Genomic DNA, 20,781 nt, shown 5'->3' with positions numbered 1-20,781 from the left:
GTCCAAACCCCTTTTAAACCCTGCTATGCTCGTCACCTTGATCACGTCCTCTGGCAACAGATTCCACAGCTTGACAGTGCGCTGAGGGAAAAAGCACTTTCTGCTATTTGTTTTGAATCTGCTGGTTGCCAGTTTCATTGAGAGCCCCCTTGTTTTAGTATTATTAGAAAGGGTAAATAACCGTCCTTTATTTACCCGTTCCACCGCACTCATGATATTGTAAACTTCTCTCAGGTCCCCTCTCAGCCGTCTCTTTTCCAAGCTGAAGAGCTCTAGCCTGCGTAGCCTCATCATAGGGGATAGGTTTCCTCTGCACCTTTCCTAGATCCGCTATGCCTTTCTCGAGATGGGGCAACCAGAAATGCACACAATACTCAAGGTGCGGTCGCACCATGGCTCGATACAGAAGCAAAATGGTATTTTCTGTTTTATTCTCCATTCCTTTTCAGATCATTCCTAACATTTTATTTGTTTTTGACTGCTGTTGTGCATTGAGCAGAGGATTTCAACGTATTGTCCACAAGGTAGTGACTCCCAAAACAGAACCCAGCATCATGTACCTGTAGTTGGGATTATTTCTCCCTATATGCATCACTTTCCCACATTAAATTTCATCTGCCATTCAGTTGCTCCGTCTCCTAGCCTCAAGGTCCTTCTGCAATTTCTCATTACTGTTGTAACAACTTTGAATAATTTTTTTTTGTCATCTGCAAATTTGATGGCCTTACTAGTTCTCTTTTCCAGATGATTTATTAATATGTTAAACAGCAGAGGATCTAGTACCAGTCCCTGTGGTACACCACTAATGACCTTTCTCCATTTGGAAAACTGACCAGTTAGTTCTACCCTCTGTTTCCAGCTTTTAACCAGTTACCAATCCACAATAGAACACTGCCTAACCACTGACTTTGTAATTTTCTGAGGAGTCTCATGGGGGATTTTGTTAAACGTCTTCTGAAAATCCAAATACACTATAGCAATGGATCACTTTTATCTACATGTTTAGTTAGTTATACCTTCAAAATATTCAAAAAAAAAAAAAAGGTAAGACAAGATTTCCCCTTGCTAAGACCATGTTGACTCTTTTCCATTAAGCCATGTCTACCTATATGGGCAGTAATTTTGTTTTTAAGAATGGCTTTTACCATTGCGCCAGGACAGATGTCAGGTTCATAGTCTATAGTTTCCCAGATCACCTCTGTAGCCCTTTTTAAAAAACAAAAATCAGTGTCAAATTGGTCACCTTCCAGTCTTCAGCAATCATGCCATTTCAAATGATAGCTTACAGATTACTAGCAGCAAGTCAGCAAATTAATGTGTTAGTTCTTTTAGAACTCTGGGGTGGATACCATCTGGTCCCAGTGATTTATTACTCTTTAGCTTGTCAATCTGATCTTTTATCCTCTGTTGTCATATATATTTGTTTTAGTAATCTAGCAGCCCAGTTGACTCCCTCACAGGCTTTTTGCTTCAAATGTATTTGAGAAAGTTGGTTTTATTAGTTTTTGCCTCACTGGCAAGCTTTTTCTCAAAGTCTCTCTTCGCCTAACTACTTTTTTTTACATCTAACTTGCTGCCACCATTCATACTTCCCACAGTTTTCTATCCTTCTTCAGCATACCTAGTCTGGTCAGGGGCCATGCATTAGGGCCTAGAATCTGGTCACTAAGTGCCACCCTTTAGCAATGACCACGATTCCTTCCACCCCCAGGGGGCTGTTAACATTGCCCCTGCAACATCCCTAGCTCCAGCTGACCCAGGGAGTAGACGAACAGGGGACTTTCCTCAGGGCAGCACTCAGGCGCTTCCCAGGGCCATCCATACTTTGTAATTTAATTATTACTGTTACACATTTTCTGTTCTATTTTCTGACCATTTTATCTAATACATTGACCACCTGTGTACAAATTGTCATGCCAATAAAGTTACCTGAAGCTGAGATAAGATACTGTAGAATATCAAATACTTGAAGGAACAATCATTTTTCCCTTTAGTTATTGAACTGTTTGTGCTAAATTTGTCACTGTTAATAATTGCTACTAGACTAATAATTCCAATATTAACTGCATAGGCAAATGTGCTAATTACATGTTATGTTAATACTTCATATCCTATGATCGATAGCTGAAGCAATGAAGAGATTCGGAGACAGATGTTGTATAGACAGAAGTGAAACATTTGAACATTAATAATGAGATAATTTGCACTTTTAAACAAAAGTGTGCGGTTGTCATTCAGGAAAGGGTTCAAGACAGGATTCTAGAGTGAAGGGGATGCGATAAGGGGGCTACAGAGAGAGGATGGTGAGGGTTACAGAGGGGCAAAGAGTTCCTTGCACAATTCTTTCTTGAAAAAAAAAGAAGAGTTGTCATATCCTAGCCTTGAGCTGTAAACCTAAAGATGGATATTTTGGTGAATTATTAACTGTTTATGTGAACGGCAGTTACTTCCTCACACTCTGCACCAGCAAGAGGGATGTTCTGCTCACCTATAATGAAGCCACTCTGGGTCAATTAACCTTTCCCGTTACTGGAAAGGAGTTACTGCTGCCCACTCTCTCTCTCCATTTCTCTGTTTATGGTTGGTTTTCTGCTCAGCTTTCTCCTTTGGATTTTGGACAGCCCGGCTTATGATCATTTCTTGTAACTAAATAAAAGTGTTTTAAAGCAGCAATTCCAGAGAGCTGTATTGCAAAGCTTGTTTCTCTCTCCCTCGTGTATTTATCGCTAATAATTAAAAAAAAAAAAACCCTTTGAGAAAAACAGAACTCAAAAATCCCTAAAGGTCCAACTGCCGCATCCATGTGCCTATCTGTTGGTTGTCACCTGACCATTGTTATCCAATCAGAGAGGGCCTCCCAGTGGGTGGGCTTTTATTAGGAAATAGGTGATGTGTGCTGGCCAATCAGGAAGCAGTTAGAGTTTGCACCCTCCATGTTAGATGCCCAGTGGCCCCCACTTTCCCAAGTGTGTGTGTCCTGGGGGCCAGATTGATTTTGGGTCAAGAAAGTGCATAGAGCCTGCAGATTAGTTGCTGACACACTTTAGAAATAGCAAGTCATTTGTCCAGGGATTTAATTTTCTACAATTTATGGAGAACACACAACTCCACAGATGAACTTGTACAAAGAGCCAGTGAGGGAAGGGGGTGTGGTGGGGGCTGCTTCAAAATGGTAAAGTTAACAAATGAGCAAAGTCAGGAACTCTTTTCAGGATGTATATCCAGGCTTGGATTCAGCCATAGGCAATGTAGGCACCTGCCTAGTGTGGCAAATTTTGAAGGCGCCACAGTGGCACTCTGCCTGTGGACACCAAAATCTTAAACCTGTCCCCCGTATATACCATGGAACATCTTAGGAGCCCGTCCAGAGTGCCAGGCTGGGGCAGGGGGTGCCAGCACTCCATACCCTTACCAACGTGCCGGTTGCTGAAGTAAGTTCCTGTGCGGTGGCAGGTCGATCCTTCTCTGTGTAGCTGCTCCTGTACAGAGGATGGGCCAGTCATGTGACTGAAGAGGGCACTCTGGTTTTATCATGGCAGGGTGCGAACCAGTTTAGGGCACCCTGTAGCCCCACGATGGTCCTGTGCCTGTTATTTCCATCCGTGTTTTTTTTCTACAGCACATGCATGGGAACTTACACACCTTAACTTTAAGAGTCATGCACACAAGTTGGAAAGGGGCATAGACACACACACACACACAAAAATATTTTGGAAATTGAAGCTATGTTTCCTTTGGGAGTGCTTCATTGAATAGACCTTTCCAATCTTCGTGCACAAGTTGTATTTCTGTGGAATTATTTTTTTTTTCTTCATACAACAGTCAGTTAAAGAAACTGCAATTATTTGGGCAAAGGGGAACAAAGATTAAAAATTAGGAGTGGAAAAAAAAAAGGAAGACTTTCTAATACATCATAAACATCATGTACCCAATTCTATTCAAGTTCTGGAATTAGCACCTCCAGAAAAGGTAGGGCTGCAGGCATCTTATTGTTTCCTAATTAAGATCTTTCTCTGAACTTAGCATCATTAAAAAATAACCAGGTTTTATGACTTAGATGCTCGCCAGGTTGACCAGCAGCAGAGGGGCAGAGAGCTCCCAATGCACGGCAGTGGGGGAGGATGTTAGTACAAGCAGGAGACAGATTCACTGCTTTGAAAAGGGAACTCAACACTGCAAGAATGTTGGAAGAGGAGCAGTTTGGTTCAGCATTCATTCTCCATTACTACTTCTTCCTAGGAGCATCTAGAGGCACCTCCAGAGAGAGAAAGAACCTTCCTATGGAAAGCAAACGGAGCTCTGCAGCACAGAGTATGCCTGGAATCTGTCCCCCCGACCTCCCAGTTCCCTCGTCTTCTCTACCCACTATATCTAAGGTTTTGACTTCTGCAAAGCATAAAATGAGACAAAGCCTGTTATAATTCAAGACTCTAACAGAAGTTCCATCACTGGCTGTCCAGTAATCTCCCCTTGGGTGTTCCAGTACCTGCTTCACCAGGCTTCTTCAGTTTCTTATTTCTCTCGATACCTGCCATATATCCAAATCCAGGGTCATCCTTTGGAGTGTGCAATCGCACAGGACACTATGCTTAAGAGGGCATGGTTGTCCCTCTTCCGCAGCCCGCTTTTATGTTGTCTGCAGACAGGAGACTCAGGAGCGTTATGCAGAAGGAAGGGGGCTTCAATCTGTGGTGGTAGGTGAAGGCTTAGCTAGCACGGAGGTGGAGGAGGAGATGCGAGAAACAGGGGAATGCTGCTGGGCAGGAAAGGACTGAGAGAGGTGGGGAGGGATCTGGGCACTGTGAGCATGAGGGATATTGGTGCCGGGCGGAGGGTGAGAAACGTGTGGGTGTGGGTGGAGTGAGGGATGAGCATACTGTGTTATAGCCACTGCCACGGCTGAAGGAGGGAGTGCTACGCTAATGCTGTTACAGGGTGAAGAGGGTGCCATTTTCCAGGCACTGATTAGCCTAGAGCTGGTCCTGTCCAAATCTCACCAAAATGAGTTTATAAAAAAAAAAAAAAAAGACAAGACAACAAGAGAGGCCCAGTGGCTCATTCTGGGCCTGGTTTAGCACAATTTTGTCCGCATCTTTGGTGAATTAGGCCTGCTTCCTTCTGGACATAGAATGTGAGGAATAGAAATTTAAAATGTTTTCATGCACATTAATTAAACTTGAAGGTACTTAAGTTTCACCTGACTCGGCCAACAAAAATAAACAGGTTCCAGCTTTTGGGGTTTCAAATCTCCATGTCTTGCTTTCTATCTGTTTTTTTTACTGCATGGCAGGATGTTTACCTCTCCTCCAGAGGCTCCGGTATTCTGATCAGGGCTGGATTTAAGATGACAGCATCCATAGGCAGAAGCCTGGGGCAGGGGGGTTTTCCCCCTCAGATATCAGGGAGAATCCCAGTTTGTGTGTGCCTTCAGAGTTTGGCACCCGAGGCCCATGCCTCGAATGCCTAAATGTAGACTGGCTTCTGACCTCAGTATGCGCACCGCATTCCGGTCTGGAGTGACACTGAGAGCATGTGGTACCTGCAAATAAATCATTTGGGTTTCTGAGCATATTGGACCCAGAAGCAATAGAGAAGTGAGCCCAGGCTGAACCATCTTATGTTACCGCAAAGGATTCTAGCACCTAAAAGAATACATGATTGATCCTGTTTGCTTCTCATTCTCTCATTCTCAACCCTCCCTGCAGTTTGATACCAAAATACCATTCTTCCTAGTTTTTAACCAAATTGTTCTTCTGCCTCTCATCTCCTCTATGTGGCTTACTGATGAACATACAGACAAGCACTGAGAAGCACAGAAGCCCTACAATCCTCCACTCCTCACCAGCATGATCTGGATACAAAAAATCATTTCATATTATTGTTGCTTTTGGCATATCTGCTTCCTTTTCGGATCTGCTAATTATCAGAAATACTGTTCATTTTTCAACAGTTATCTTACTGCAGTTGTTTATGGTTTAATGTACGCCACCTAGAAACCTTAGACTACATGAATGGTACAGAAACATTGGAATACAGAAATAGCTGGCCAGCCTCCCCATTCTTCTCACCTGCTTTGATACGGATATTTGGACTCCTGATTTTGCCGGCGGAATTCTCCGCGGTACAGAAATACTGGTTGTCGTGGATAAAGCTATTGAAGGCAGAGGGGGAGAAGGGGTAGAGCTGTAAGGTCCCATTGGCATGGACATGCCGGATGTGTGGCACATCGTAGATGTCATCCCCAGTGGCCAGGTACCATCGAAGGACAGCGCTGGGGGACCCTGCTGCTGGACAGGGGATCAGAACCCCCACTGTGCTGGAGAAGGTGACCTGCTGCAGCAACTCATTCACAAAATACAGGCTGGTTCCAACATCTTCAGCACGTGCTGTGGAGAAAGAGGGAGGAGGGGGAAAGAAAAAAAAAAAGGAGGAGTCAGGGTGTGTGCACTTCAGAGGCCTTGGCAAGATGAATCCTGGCTTAGAATGCACCCACAACCTCCCCAACCCCTAGGCCCTTCTTCCCCGCCAGGACATGATCTCACATGAAACTGGGTTACTTCCATCATTCTCCTCACTTAAAAGAAAGCTATATAAAGCAATCACATGTTTAGTGGCAACCAATCACGACAGAGTTAAGTAACTTAAATTGTAAGGTTGGAAAGATGTGACAGGGCATGTTAGCATGCGCCTGACCTGGAGACAGCACCGGAAGGGTCACCTGGTTATGAGCTGAATGTGTTCCACCAGGTGACCAAGCAAATTGCAGGTTAGGTTACACCGTTGCATGGCAGACTCGGCTGAAATAAACGAGTCCTTCTTGCAAACTCCACCCTTAATCAAGTCATTATTTGTTAGTAGAGATCCAGGGGGAGGTACGGACCATGCGCCAAAAACCAATTCCTTCTTTGGTTCAGCTGATGTCACTGCGACTCTCTGAAGCCCCGAGAACGGGAACCCCTGGAAGTGCCAGCAGGAGACCGTGCAGAGGCTTCTCGCTGATCTCTCTCTCTGCCCTTTCAAGATAATGCTGTTCACCAGTATTTGTGAGGCAGTGCATGCCAATATTTTATGAGCATTTTCTTCCTATTTTGGAGGCTTTTTAGAGCTTTCTTAATGGCTGAGGAGGCCATGAAAGTACCACACGTAATGAATTACTGGAGAAGGTAAAATTGTAATATATATATTTTTTTTTTATCAATGGCTTTTAGAAAATAAATTTTCCCAAAATGAAGTAATTTGTTCTTTAAGCAGAAAGTGCATTATCCAGAATAAGTTACCCCCCGACACCTTTTACAGGCTCATATACATATAGAAATGTTTGTACATCTAATTATTTTCAGAGATTTTCCCACATAAAAAACATCTTCAGAGGAAGCATGACAGGTCCTTGTTTTTAATATCGGAGCCGCAGTAACATAATAAAGTAAGAAAATCACTGCCGTGCTATCACCAGGGACCTTCGGCGATCTCAATTTCTCCATGCTTATAGGCAAAGCTGCTCCCTCCTCTGAATTAATATTCTCATTTTAACTTATCTACCCCTCTGGGGGCGGGGGAGGGGGGGGGTAAGGCAGCAAAACTGCTCACTGCATGGCTGTTATTAGGGCTTTATCGGCTGCAGCTATTCACAAGCTATCAGAAAGCAGCCAGGGAGCCATTAACGGCTTTGCTATTCAAGGTATCTCCATTTCTTTCACATCCCATTCATTTAATTATTGGGTTGGGGGGGGGGCGGTGTTTTGGAGGGAATGTGATACTTAGGAGGTAAATACATTTCTTTCATTGCTAGGCACCCCCTGAATTCAAGCAAACATCTACAAAAATACATCTTAGGGGGAGAGTGCACCATCAATCTGTGTGCAGAGGAGATGAGATACTCGCACATATACAAATATACATCATGAGGCGAGAGTGAATGATCAATCTAGTTGTAGAGAAAAGAGGGTGGGAGGGAGACAAGAAGAGAAGGAAAGAAGCAAGTAGGTCTTATGGGATTTATAATCTATGAATTAATGTGACTAACTCGTACAAATTAGGCCAATTTTGCATAGCCCTCGTTATTTGCCATGTGCGTGGGCACTTCTGGCCCTGCAGGCTGCAGCCAGTTCTCAAAAGGGAAAAAAAAAAAAAAAAAAACAGCCCTGCATTGGCTCCCTCAGAAAATAAGCAGCCTGCGAAGTCTGCCCACTAAAAGCAGCCGGGTCCTTTGCGCCCGCTATTTGTAGGGGCAGCCTAGAGGGATGGAATAGCACTTGTCCGTTTGAAAATCCCATGCATCTGCACAGTGCTACACACACCCACCAGAATGCCTTTTAAAAAAAAAAAAGGCTAAATGTATGCACACTATGGAATCCCCACCATACTTATAGGATAATTTTCCAGCTAAGCATTTGAGCCAGGTAAATGGCTTTAAAAAAAAAAAAAAAAATGTATCAGTCCAATGCAATAGCCACGTGGGAAAAACAGGCGCTCAGTCATAAGCGCCGGCTATTCTAACGCGCGCCCATCCAATTCTTCCGGGTGCGCCATGCAGTAGGCTAACGCATCACCGTTAAACATGGGGGCACTAGGGGAAACTGTGCGTCCCTGGCGCCTCTTTGGCATCGGGCGTCCGGGAGAAGTGGCTGTGCGCAGGTTAGGAAAACAGACTCTAGATTTTACAAGCTGTAGCACCTGACTGCCATCAAGACTTTTAAAAAAAAAAAAAAAAAAAATTTCAAGCTGCTCTCTGTGGTTCCTCGGGGGCTGGCATTAAGTTTTGAGGGTGAAAATGTGCGTGTCGGGTACACGGTCTTTTTTTTTTTTTAATATATATATATATATATATATATATATAAGGAGTAATAGCTAATAACCTCATCAACGTGGCATTTACACGTGATGAGCGCTATTAGCTACGTGTTGGTTTGGACGCGAGTTTTGGAGGCGCTGATCCCCTTATTGCATCCGGGGTTATGGAGGCATCAACCTGTGTGCTAGACTGAGCGCAGGGTATTGCATCTGCCTGTATGAGTGTGAAATAGCACATCCTACTGGTGCTGATAAGATCATGTGAACAAACCATAAAATTATTGTGTGTCCCCCCGTCCCCCCATGGTATGCCCCTGGGAAGTTATGGGTTAAGGTCTAGGGAATTTCCAGGAGAGTAAGAAAATGAAGAAAAAAAAAATATTCAGTTCATCTCCTGGCCTTCATTTTCTAATTATTTTAAACTCAGAGCAGACTGCAAGCCACAGGCTGCCTCCAGCCAATCAGATGTGGTTGGGTCAGGGTCCCACTGCTTTCCCTGCAACCAATGACATCACAAAGGCATTTGGACGGTAACAACTCCAGTAACCACATTAGGCAGTTAAGTTAATTTTAAATAAAATGCTACTAATAGGTGGCATGGGAGAGTGCGCATTATAGAGGTCTCCAAGGGTTTCTTGGCAGACTCCAGGCAATCAGAGAAACCCCTCTCCTATTCACTGGGGGAGCAGTGTAGACAGTATAGGGGAGAGGGTAAGCATATATGGAACTGAATTTTTTTATTTTATTTATTTTTTTTTTAACAGAAAGACTGTAGGTATAAACAAACAAAAAAAAAAGAATTAGAGGACGTTTGAAACTTAATAAGAAAACTGGTACTTTGTGCAGTGTTTTCAGCTGTTTCCAGAAAAGATTCTAGTTGGGTTCCCGGAAGAGCAATACAGATAGAGACAGACAGACAGACATGGTGTACTTCCCACTGGGTCCTTTGGAGAGATAGCACAACCCAGGTACACAGATGACCCCTAACACAGCATCTTGCCAGACTCACAGTGTTTGTGGGCTTTTACCCTGATAACAAACTGTTCGGCTCATAAAACAGCTGGAGACAGCCGCCTGCTTCCGCTTCACCTTATTTTGGAGGACAAAAAAAAAAAAGGGTGTCTCCCGGAGGCTGCTTCGGAAGAGCTACCTTGAGGGAGTTCTAGAAATGGTGAAAATGCCAACTGCTAAGGAGGCTCCAGACACATCGCGTCTCTGCAGTACCACACACAGCCTATTACGTTTCTGGCGTTACCTTCCTTTCCCCGCCAGGCCTAAGGCTCTTCTGTGCTTGGAAGAGCTGGGCGGACAGACAGACGCCCAGCTGCGCCCTTCCGGGCAAGGTTTAGGGATCAGGGAGGAGCAGCTCTAATCTTCGCCCTTCTGGTTCCTTAAACCGGTCTCGGCCACGGCCGCACCGGAGCTCTCGCGTGGCAGCTCCTCACCCTACCACTTAAGCCTCTGTGGGATTGTTCGAGTTGCCCGGGAGCCGAAATTGCCTCTGCACGGGGCAGGAGGCGGGGCTAAGGGGGACTTTATTTTACCTAATTGATTCGCCTCGTTTTCCCATAGCTTTTGCACCCGGAAGCTTTCCTTTTCTTAATTCCACCCTCCCAGCAAGGGTTTTCTATTGGGGGCTTCAGATCACTTCATCCTAAATATCCATTTTTCTATACAGACAGCAGCAATGAATATTTAAATCACGGAAGAAAGAAAATTGAGAAATCCAGGGGAAAAAAAAACCAAACAGAAGGAAGGTCGGATTATTGGCAAAGCTTTTGAAGATCGGGGGCAGCGATGGATTTTTATTTTTTTAATGGAAAATGGAAGTTATGGGATGGGGAGGGTACTTGCCAGACACGGGGGAATTAAATCCATATAATCTTCTTTAACATTGAGCGGCATCCTAATCCCATGTTTCATATCAAAACGGCCTCCAAATCACTGGGAGATTAAAGAAAGAAATAGCATGACGATATTTTAAAACCGGAACCGGCATCTGGTTGATCACACGAAGGGACCTGACCCGAGTATTTACAATATGAATTCCAGCCTCTGACAGCTCCAAAACTGCTTTTCTGAATGGGTGGGAGTTTCGTGCCTTCCTTGTGTTCTCAGTGCACATCTGAAAGATGATGGATGATAGAGACGCATACAGATCCCATCCATCTCACACCCAGGTGTATGTGTGTTTTAAGTTATTACTCCGCAATCTTCCTAAATCGTCCTAAATTACCGCCCAGTGGTGCTGAAATATTAATACCTCTGCTCCATGGGGCGCTGTGAATCATTTGCCTATCATCCCACGGCAATATTTACTGGTCTTGTTCAGTGGACATTTCAGCCTCTAATATCTTTAGCCCAGCTCCTTCGAGTGCCTTAACAAGATGTGCGTGGGAGGAGGGTAAGCTCCTGGCGCCACAGGCAGAGAAGCTGTTCCCCCTGAAATTGCTCTTTTATGCCCTCATAACACCACAAGACTTGCCATACAGGGTCAGACTAAAGATCTGTCAAGCCCAATACCCTATTTCCAACAGTGGCCAATCCAGGTCACAAGTACCCGGCAGGATTCCTAAATTCAATAGATTCCATGCTGCTTATCCCGGGGACAAGTAGTGGATTTCCCCAAGCCTACCTTAATAATGGTTTATGGATTTTTCCTCCAGAAAATTATCCAAACCTTTTTTAAACCCAGCTACATTGTCAGCTTTTACCACATCCTCTGCAATTGATTTCAGATTTTTTTTTTTGTTTTGTTTTACTTCATTGCATGTCCCCTAGTCTGTGCTTTTTGGAAGAGTAAACAGCTGATTCATGTTTACTCCTTCCACTCCACTCATTATTTATCCAAGCTGAAGAGTCCTAACCTCTTTAGCTTTTCCTCAAAGGGGAATCATATTGTCCCATTTATGATTTTGGTTGCCCTTCTCTGTACCTTTTTTAATTCTGCTAGTGACCATTGCACACAATACACAAGGTACAGTGGCACCACCGAACAATACAGAGGATCTTATGTAGTAGAGAAAGCATCAGCTGGAATGTGTCTGCAACCAGGTCCCACTGCCATGCACCCACTCCCACCCTCCCCCCCAACCCCAACACACAAAGGCTCTCCCCACCACTTCCCTTCCAGAAATTCTCAACAGAAGGGCTGCAAAAATCTTCAAGGGCTGGGATTCCAACTTCTCCTAACCAACACTTCCTTTCCATTTTTCCCCCTCTTCCAATGTCCCTTCTGTAATCTTTCAAGGCCACCAGTCAAGCCTCCTAAACTATTGAAATGTGGTGGCTCCTCTTTTTAAAATGTAGTTTGCATGCAGCCCCTTCCTGAGACTGAAAATAGAAGCTCTGCAGTACAGTGTGGCACAGTGGACTTATTTTCCCATTTATATAAAGTTCTTAGCAATATTGTGCCATGTATTACTAAGAGACAATCAACAAGTAATTTGAACAAGATGGATGTCTTTATTGGACTAAAAACTGTTTTAGAGCACTGGTTTTTTGATTTCCTCAGACAATGCGTTGTGAGTGAAGTTGAAGCCCCTTATGCAGGTCCAGATCTGACATTAAAGTTAAAAATGTGTAGTGTCAGATCTTTTCTGTGCAGCTGTAGGTTAAAGTTCCCTTAAGGTGTCTCAGCCAGTCACCTCCTTCACAAGCCCAGCTTATGACAGAGTAAAGTCACCTCCGGGATACAGAATTCAAGTTATCTCTGTTAAGATCTTGAAATGCCAAAACAACATGTGAGCAAACTCCGCTCCCAACACAAACACGCCTTTCCTCTTCCAGCGTCCCTGTTTAAGAAAAGTCAGCTGAAGCTACCAGCACGTTCAATCTCACAAAGCCACCCCAAAGCATCTCCCTTGCATACAGCAATGCAAAATGACAGTATAATTATACCCTACACTTCATACGCGTCTACACAGTGCTGGAGCACTTTCATGGCCCCCTCTGTGGAATATGGTTTATCTAAATACAAGATTTAGTGTGAATTCTAATAACTTTGCTGTTAATGAAGGCGGTGACCTTGGAGGATGACAGGGGGGGGGGAGGGGAGGCAGAGAAGCAGCTGGGAAGTGATCATAGGAACCCTCAGCTCATCCTAAGATCCTGAAATTGCCCCCTCCCCGGAGCAGAATCCGTATTTGTCAATAAAACCTACACCTTGTTGTATCCTTTTAACCTTTTTGGTTTCCTAATACAAAAGCAGGAATTGCTTCCCAGGATCAAAGTCGAGGAGCGTTAGGGAAATGAAAGGACCTTCAGTGATGTGGTCCCAAATAAATATACCTATTTGTTTGCACCATACTTGTAAAACACTTTCTAAACAAAATAAATGACAAACTTATTGAAGGAAAAAGTACCACCTTATTCTTGTGTAGCATCTAAACTAGCCCATTTAGGCAGTTTGCTTTATCCCCAGTAGAATCAAGTTTAGCCATTTGGCTCTATTCTAGGACTTCCAGGGTCCCCAGGGGAGTGTGGCTAATGGGCCCATTTTGATGAGGTAACTCATAGCACTGCACTAAATATTCAGGACTCCTGGCACTAAATATTCTTGAGATGGGCGGGTCATTTCCTGTGTTAGCTCAGCCACCTCCAGGATTTCAACCTTTTCATACTAATTATTGCACCAAACTAATTAGCTTCTGTGGTGCACTCTCTCCCTGTGCCTGCCATTCAGACCTACTTTTCCAGGTCTCCACATTACTGGAGTACATTATGGGAGCTTGGAGCTCTAGGACACTGGGATAATCACCCCCATCACCATATCAACCCTCTTTAAAACCTTAATTTTTGGATATTTTTTCCCACAACAATTAAAAGGATAAGAATTCATAACAAAGCTTTCAGGAACAAGGTCAGGACTTTTTTTTTCACTGAAGAGGGCATGTTCTTCTGGAGGAAATGGTGGAGATCCAGTTACTAGCAGAATTGTACACTGGAGTAACCAGCACAGAGCAGCAGTAACAATCCAAAACAGCAGTGGTACCATTGCATTAGGCTCCGCAAAAGCATAGGGGTAACCTGCACAGAGTGGCAGTTATAGCCCTGCACAGCAGTGGCAGCAATGCATGGGGGTAACTTGCACCAAGTGAAGTTACAACGCTACACAGCAGGGCAGGACTGCATCAGGGCTCCAAGAAAGCTTGGGGAGGTTAAAAAAAATGTGAAGACTTTGGTGGGTTTGGGATACATTCAAGGAGAGGACAATGAGATCTGGTAAAAGACCCAAGGTGAGAGAGCTGGTGTTGGGTTGCTTTGGGAATTTTATATAAAACATCTACCAAAAGAGAAGGAATCTCAACCAGCAAGACCGGATGGGCCATTTTGATCTTTATCTTCCCCGATTCTCTATCCAGAGAACAAATGTCCAGGGTAAACATGTAAGATGTTTTGTGCTTTGTAGTTGATAGTTCTTCTGTGTTTAAACTGACACAGTCTACTTTGACCTCATAGCTTTTGACGGTTCACATTTTGCTGATAAATTTGGAATCCCCTCTTACTGGTCACATAGCCATGAAGCTGTTGTGCTTATCCTACTGTCTATACCAGTTCCTTTTCATGTCAGAACATGCATAGAAATGTAATTGTATTTGTAATTAAAAGCTTTTATGTTAATACTTCCATTTCCCTCCATGGTGCAGCAGCACAGATATGCAAATGAAGGCAGTCGGACTGACTGATCCTGCCAAGCTCTACTGACCTTCTAGCACTGCAAGCAAGTGGGGAACCCATCGGGGATCTTTATAATACCGAAAGGTCATTAAAATGATATTTAAAGGAACATTAAAATGCTCAGATCCTTCTCTCTTCTTCTCCCATTCCCGACAGTGTTCCTTAAAACACTGGGGGAAAAAAAATGCATTGCTGCTATAGAAAGAACCGGAGGCTCGCGTCCTTTTTTCCCCCCCTTGTAGGCTTTCAGTCCATGGTTACACACAACACAAGAGAGGGCTCCAATATCACCCAGACACCGACTGTGCGGAAGAGGCCCAGCCCCTGTTCTAGCCTTGCAGGATATTCCCCTGCAATGAAACACCAACAGTTTCTCAGCAAACAGCCAGGCTTCCAGGAGATAGAATCTACCTGTACCAACCATGTATCCCATGCAGCCTGCAATGGACAAATTCCCCACCCAGCTTCTCCGGCCCTTCTCAGCCCACTGCAGGCGCCTATGGGTTCCCCTTCCTGCTGACATCACAGCTTTTTTTTTTTCGGGTCCCTTTGTCTTTCTATTTAAAATGGTTCCGCTTGTTAACATTGCTCTTCTTAATCTACGCTCCACCCATCATGCTGGGAAGATGAAATTCCTCCGTGCCACGATTTGAACCCGTAGCCTGGAGCATCAGCGAAGGATGATCGCTGCCTGCTTTCAGCCCGTGACCATTTCACGCCCCTCTTCGCACTCTTTGGAGGTGTTTGAAACCAAATGTCCTTTCCTAAGGGTTCAGCTCCTCAGACGTCAGTCTAATTATTCTGCTTTTCTTTCGCTCTTAATGCAGTTTGGGTTGACAGCTGGAAAAGCCTGAATGACACCGTGCGAAGGTTCGCGGGGAGCCGAGCCGCATCGAGGGAAGCTCTCGGGCAGATTCCGGGGAGTGGGAGGCAAGGTACTCGTTGTTCTGCTCTTCCAATCCTCTTATTTCCCATTCAGTTTTGTTGTTGTTGTTGTTGTTACAAAATCAGTGTGTAGAATTTTTTTAAGCGACAGATGGAAAATTTCCGTTTCATCTTCTTTGCAACAACAATTTTTTTTTTTTTTTAATGACTGACGGAAATTGTGTAAAAAAACAACAACAAAAAAAAACCAACCCAGTTCAGTACAGAAAGAGAGAGTAACTGGATCTACAGAATTACTGTGGTAGGAAAATGCAACACAAAAAAAAAATGCATCAAAGCAAAATTTGCACTGGAATACACACACACACACAAAGGTGTGTGTGTGTGTGTGTGAGAAGAGTGCAGTCAAGGTGAGAGTTCATCTTTAACTTGGAGGGCTCTCTCTCTCTCTCTGGGGCGCAAGGGTCCCGCTAGTCTTTCCCATCCTGATTGATATTGACGTGCAAGTTACAGTTAATATAACCTTCCTGGAGGGACGGGGCAGGTCTTTTCTTTAACATCGCCTGGCTTTATCCTGTCTTATGGGATTACAATATTGCTGTAAATAGCCTTTGAGAAGCTGAAAGAACAGCCGCGATCTTTAAAGCACAGCCTAAACGCGGTCTTGAGGACTGCTTCCCAGTCCTCAAGACACAAGAAATCGAAAGCTGCCACTTACAGCTTTATTTCCGTTCTCGGGGAAAGCCTTCCCACTTTTAATGCCCACGGATACGGGACTGCGGCTGAGGTGAGGCATCCAGGGGAAAGTGCTGTGTGTGTGTGTGGGGGGGGGGGGGGCTTACACATAGGGAGGGGGAAAGGTGTGTGTATGGGGGGAGGGGGAGGGAGGGGGCGATGTCCCTAGCTCACAACATGAAAAGGATGGGGGGGGGAGGGGATCCCTCTGTCCCCTCCAGGTCAGGATCTCTCCACCTTTCCCTGCTATCCTGTCTTAGGCCAGAGTCTCTCCTTAGGTTGGGTCTAAGGGTTTATAGCCCTCTCCCTCCCCCCCACCACCCAACACACACAAAGCAGAAGAGAATCTCACAGACCGGGGGGGGGGGGGGGGACCCTCCTCCCTTCCGATTAAAAAGCCCATTGATCATCCCACAGTCATTCGTATTCAGCATCATTTCTGTCAAAGGAGGATACGGAGCCTTTCTTGGGAGAGGAAGGGGGCAGAGAGAGGGAAACTGGTGATAATCCGATGAGTGTTTAGAGGAGAAACGGAAATCTGTAGCTGGGATCCATTCTCCAGCGTCAGGAAGTGGGATACAGGAGCCCTAAAACACGAAAATCCTTCCCCAACCCTATTACAAACAAAATGGCCTCCTGTCCCCAATACAGAAAAAGAAATCTGTGCTTACTACAGAGGAAATCCCATCTGTCCCCCAGTGCACAGAAACTGTTCTGTCTGGGGCAAAGAGAAGAGGCCACTGGGCCCTTGCAGGAAATGAGCCTCCCTCCGCTTCCCCATGGGCCACTCTCTGGGCGCCACTCCTGGGTCCTGTCCTCCTAGGGCTCTCGGTTGGGGGTTTTATTGACAAATGCGGATCCTGCTCCGGGGAGGGGGCATTCTCAGGCTTTTAGGATGGGCTGAGGGTTCCTATTATCACTTTCCAGCTGCTTCTCTGCCTCCCCTCCTCACCACCTATCAGTTACCCCCCCCCCCCCAAAAAAAACCCCTCCCCTACAAGTTCCCCTAGCACGGATCAGTTACACCCCCAGCTCCCATATCACAAATCGGTTCTAACCTCCCTCCAAAGCTCCGGTATTATGGATCAGTTACCCCTCCCACGTTCCCGAGCAACGGATTACTTACCCCCATACCTCGATCAATCCCCCCCCCTTTCTCCCCAAAGTCCCCCTACCATGGGTCAGTTACCTCCTCCTCCCACCCCTTCCCCAAGCTCCCGTGCCACAGATCAGTTACCCCCCCGGTCACTCCTCCCTCCCGCACGGGATCAATTACCCTCCACCCACTCCCCCCCCCCCGTGCCACGGATCAGTTACCCCCTGTCACTGCTCCCGCCAGCAAGGGATCAATTACCCTCCACCCACTCCCCCCCCCCCCGTGCCACGGATCAGTTACCCCCCTGTCACTGCTCCCGCCAGCAAGGGATCAATTACCCTCCATCCACTCCCCCCCCCCCCGGATCAGTTACCCTCTGTCACTGCTCCCGCCCATTCGGGATCAATTACCCTCCACCCATTCCCCCCCCCCCTCCCGTGCCACAGATCAGTTACCCCCTGTCACTGCTCCCGCCAGCAAGGGATCAATTACCCTCCATCCACTCCCCCCCCCCCCCTCGGATCAGTTACCCCCTGTCACTGCTCCCGCCCACACGGGATCAATTACCCTCCACCTACTCCCCCCCCCCCCCCCCCCGTGCCACGGATCAGTACGATCGGCGCACACGCGTCCTTCCCTGCCTAACCGGTTCCGACCCAGGCTTAGCCTGAGGCAGGTGCGCTCCCGCAGGTCCGGACTCGCCCCCCCCCCCCCCCCCGGGCTTCACCCTTAGCAACGTGAGGCAGCACAGGGCGGGGGAGGGGGGCTGCGATCTCCTGCCCGAGGACCCTGGAAGCAAAGGCAACGAGGCCAGAAGTTGGAGTCCCGGGGGTGGGAAGAGTTGGCGACCCCAGCCCCCCATGATCATGGGGGGGGGGGGGCAACGGGGCAAAGTTTCGGGGCCAGGGAGGGAGGCAGCTGCCCCCGCCGGGAGCTCACATCGGCGGGGGATCCCTTCAGTCCGTCCGGAAGACGAATCGCCACTCCAGCAGGGAGACCTGCTCGAAGTATTTCACACGCAAGCTCCAGACCAAGCTTCAGAAGTGGGAACTTGCGATGGGCAGATTATTAACGAAGTCGGTTCGTTCCGGGTGAAAAGCAGTGGGGAATTATTCTTCTTCTTCTTTTTTTTTTTTTTATTTCAACAACAAAGAAAAAGGGGGGAGTTTTGTCTAATATTAGTGCAAAACAATGATTTCAAAGTGTTTCGGGACTGGGAAACGGCTTTCATCGTGCACACACTGGAGTCGTCTCAAAAGTCACTACACCGAGCCTACCTTGGAGAAATAGCAACATTTTAGGTTCCCTAAAAACATTTTTTTTTTTTTTTTTTGCATAAATCAAGTCCCAATCCCAAACGTGCACGAGAAGCAGTCCAGCCCGGCCAGGTCCAAGAAGGGGGGTGGGGAGGGACGTACCTTTGTGCAAAGAGTACAGCAGGGTCACCGTTACCAGCCACATGCCATCAAGAGACCTGGGTTCCCCGGGATGGAGGGCGAGTCCGGATGGCGGCTGCCGCTGCCCCTGTGTAGCGATCCTGCTTCCCGCAGCACTAGCAGGGGCTCCCAGGTTCCGAGGCGCGCGGTGGCAGAGACTCCGCCCCAACCCGTGCCGGGGAGGGGGAAGGCACTCGGCCACTCCCCCACCCCCAGCAAGGGCCGGGACACAAGCCGCGCTCTGAGCCAATGGCGAGCGCCTGCCAATTTTGCCACTTTATCTCTTCCATCTGGACGCTGGGAAGACTCGGGCAGCGTTAAACCCTCGCTCTGCTCGTGGTTGTCAGCCACCAATTTGGCTTTCCTCCATCCCAGCAAAAAAAAAAACCAAAACAGCAAAGCAAACATTCGCCCTAGCCTTGTAGAGGAGTGTGTTAGCCCATCAGGTAGGCTAGCACTCCCCCAGCCTCCTCCCAGAGCGGATTTCAGGGGAGAAAGCCGGACCCTAGTGTTCAGGAATTCCGGCGAAGCGCTACAAATCCATCCCGCGTCTGCTGCCTCCTAGAGAGGAGCGCCCGGACTGGCTTTACACTTCGGCTTCCTCTTTGCCGTTTACCCTCCTGGCAGAGCTAATTCGGATTGGGATTAGAGGATGGGGAGGGGTGGGGGGGGCGGGCAAACCGAGCCCGGGAGACCCGGGCGGCATCGGCCCAGCTCGCCTCGTTTGGCACCACTGAGCCTGTTTGCTCTGGCTTTGAAACGGTTTTCCTTTCATCTGCTCAGAAGAAAAGCCAAGGGGATCGGAGGCAGGTCGGGCCGCGTTTTGGAGAGAGTGTGGCAGATTTGGCTGCCAGCGCCGGGGGTGGGTGGGGACCCCCCCCCACCAGATCTGCATTCAGCAGGCCCTCACTTACAGTCGGTTCTGTAAATAATAATAATAATTGGGTGGATTCACATTAGAACGCATCTTCCTATTTCTAGAAGCCAAAATATCAAAAACCCTAATTTGGGAAGGGAATCCCCTCGGCTTTCACCTGTACATCGTCTCCAGCCCTGCTCGCCCAACTGGCAAATGGGACTGGGAAGGACGTGGGGGGGGGGGGGGGGATGTTTGCATTGAGTCGCGGAGCTGGAGCTTTCCAAAACTCTTATCATCCGAAAATCAAACGTTAGCCCCTTTCCCACCCGATCTGTCACCAGTGGAACACGAGAGCAGCCGCAGCGAGGAAATCCGTCTCTCCCGCTCTGGGGGGGAGAGGGATGAGGAGGGAGAAAGCCGGAAAAGGAGGAGGGGGAAGGGGAATGGAGAGGAGAAAGAGACGACGGGGTGGGGGTGGGCGAGGGTGGCAGGCAGCAGCCCTGAGGGGGGTCCCTGCATGCCCAGGCTTGTTCCCCAGCCTTCTTTGTCGCCCAGATCCCTGATATCCAGCCCATTCTCAGCTTCTTTGCAACAAGATCCCCGATACCATTTTTTTTTTGTCTCTTTTTGATTAGGCCAAAGATGGCGGCGCACTCCTGCTTCTCGGGGTAATTTTCTGTTTATTGTTTACCTTGGCTGTGAAAAAGCAAAGAGCATAATCCGTGCCCACAGAAAAAACCATGGCATGGAGGCAAGCTTTGAAGGGGTGATATCCCGAGTTACACACCCCTGCAGAGTATGTGTGACCCCCACCCCAATGTATTCTGTGCTGGCCCCCCCAGCACAGGGTAACCCTGCCAGCCAAACAGAATCACTGAGGGGGAACCCTACCTGACAAAGCACAGATTCGAAATCAATAACATGCAGTTAATACGAGGGATACCGCTGGGAGTATCTCACATGTAGCAGAATTAACAAACAACACGAATACAATGGACTTCCTGAGAGCTATTTACTGGTGTCCCATATGACCTGCCACTTGTGTCCTATAGCCCATCAGGCCGCAGCACTGCTCACCTGTCACCCAACTCTTTCTCAGGCCGATGCAGTAACCGGCGCTCAGGCTAGCGCACAGGTTAACCCGTGGTGGACGCAATAAGGGGATGAGGAGGTCCAAACTGATAGCGCTCATCACATGCAAATGCCATGTTGATGAGGCTATATTAGCTATTCCCCCCCTTTATGTAAAAAAAATAAATGTACGCCTGACGCACACAGTTTTACTCTCAAAAATTAACGCC

At 47.0% G+C, this 20,781-nt stretch overlaps 1 protein-coding gene across 1 annotated transcript in view; it reads right to left on the bottom strand.

The window, feature by feature from the left end:
* DSCAML1 (DS cell adhesion molecule like 1) overlaps positions 1 to 18,822 on the bottom strand; it is a 233,064-nt gene extending 214,242 nt beyond the window's left edge. The window contains 2 exon segments of the mRNA XM_029573333.1: positions 6,069 to 6,386; positions 18,604 to 18,822. Coding sequence (XP_029429193.1) covers positions 6,069 to 6,386; positions 18,604 to 18,646 — 361 coding nt within the window. The 5' untranslated portion in view covers positions 18,647 to 18,822.
* Between the last annotated feature and the right edge of the window lie 1,959 nt (positions 18,823 to 20,781).

The sequence above is a fragment of the Rhinatrema bivittatum genome, chromosome 12 (genome assembly GCF_901001135.1).
Source record: "Rhinatrema bivittatum chromosome 12, aRhiBiv1.1, whole genome shotgun sequence".
NCBI classification, from domain to species: domain Eukaryota; kingdom Metazoa; phylum Chordata; class Amphibia; order Gymnophiona; family Rhinatrematidae; genus Rhinatrema; species Rhinatrema bivittatum.
Note: the sequence above shows the minus strand (reverse complement) of the source record. Positions and strands in the feature narration are given on the sequence as shown.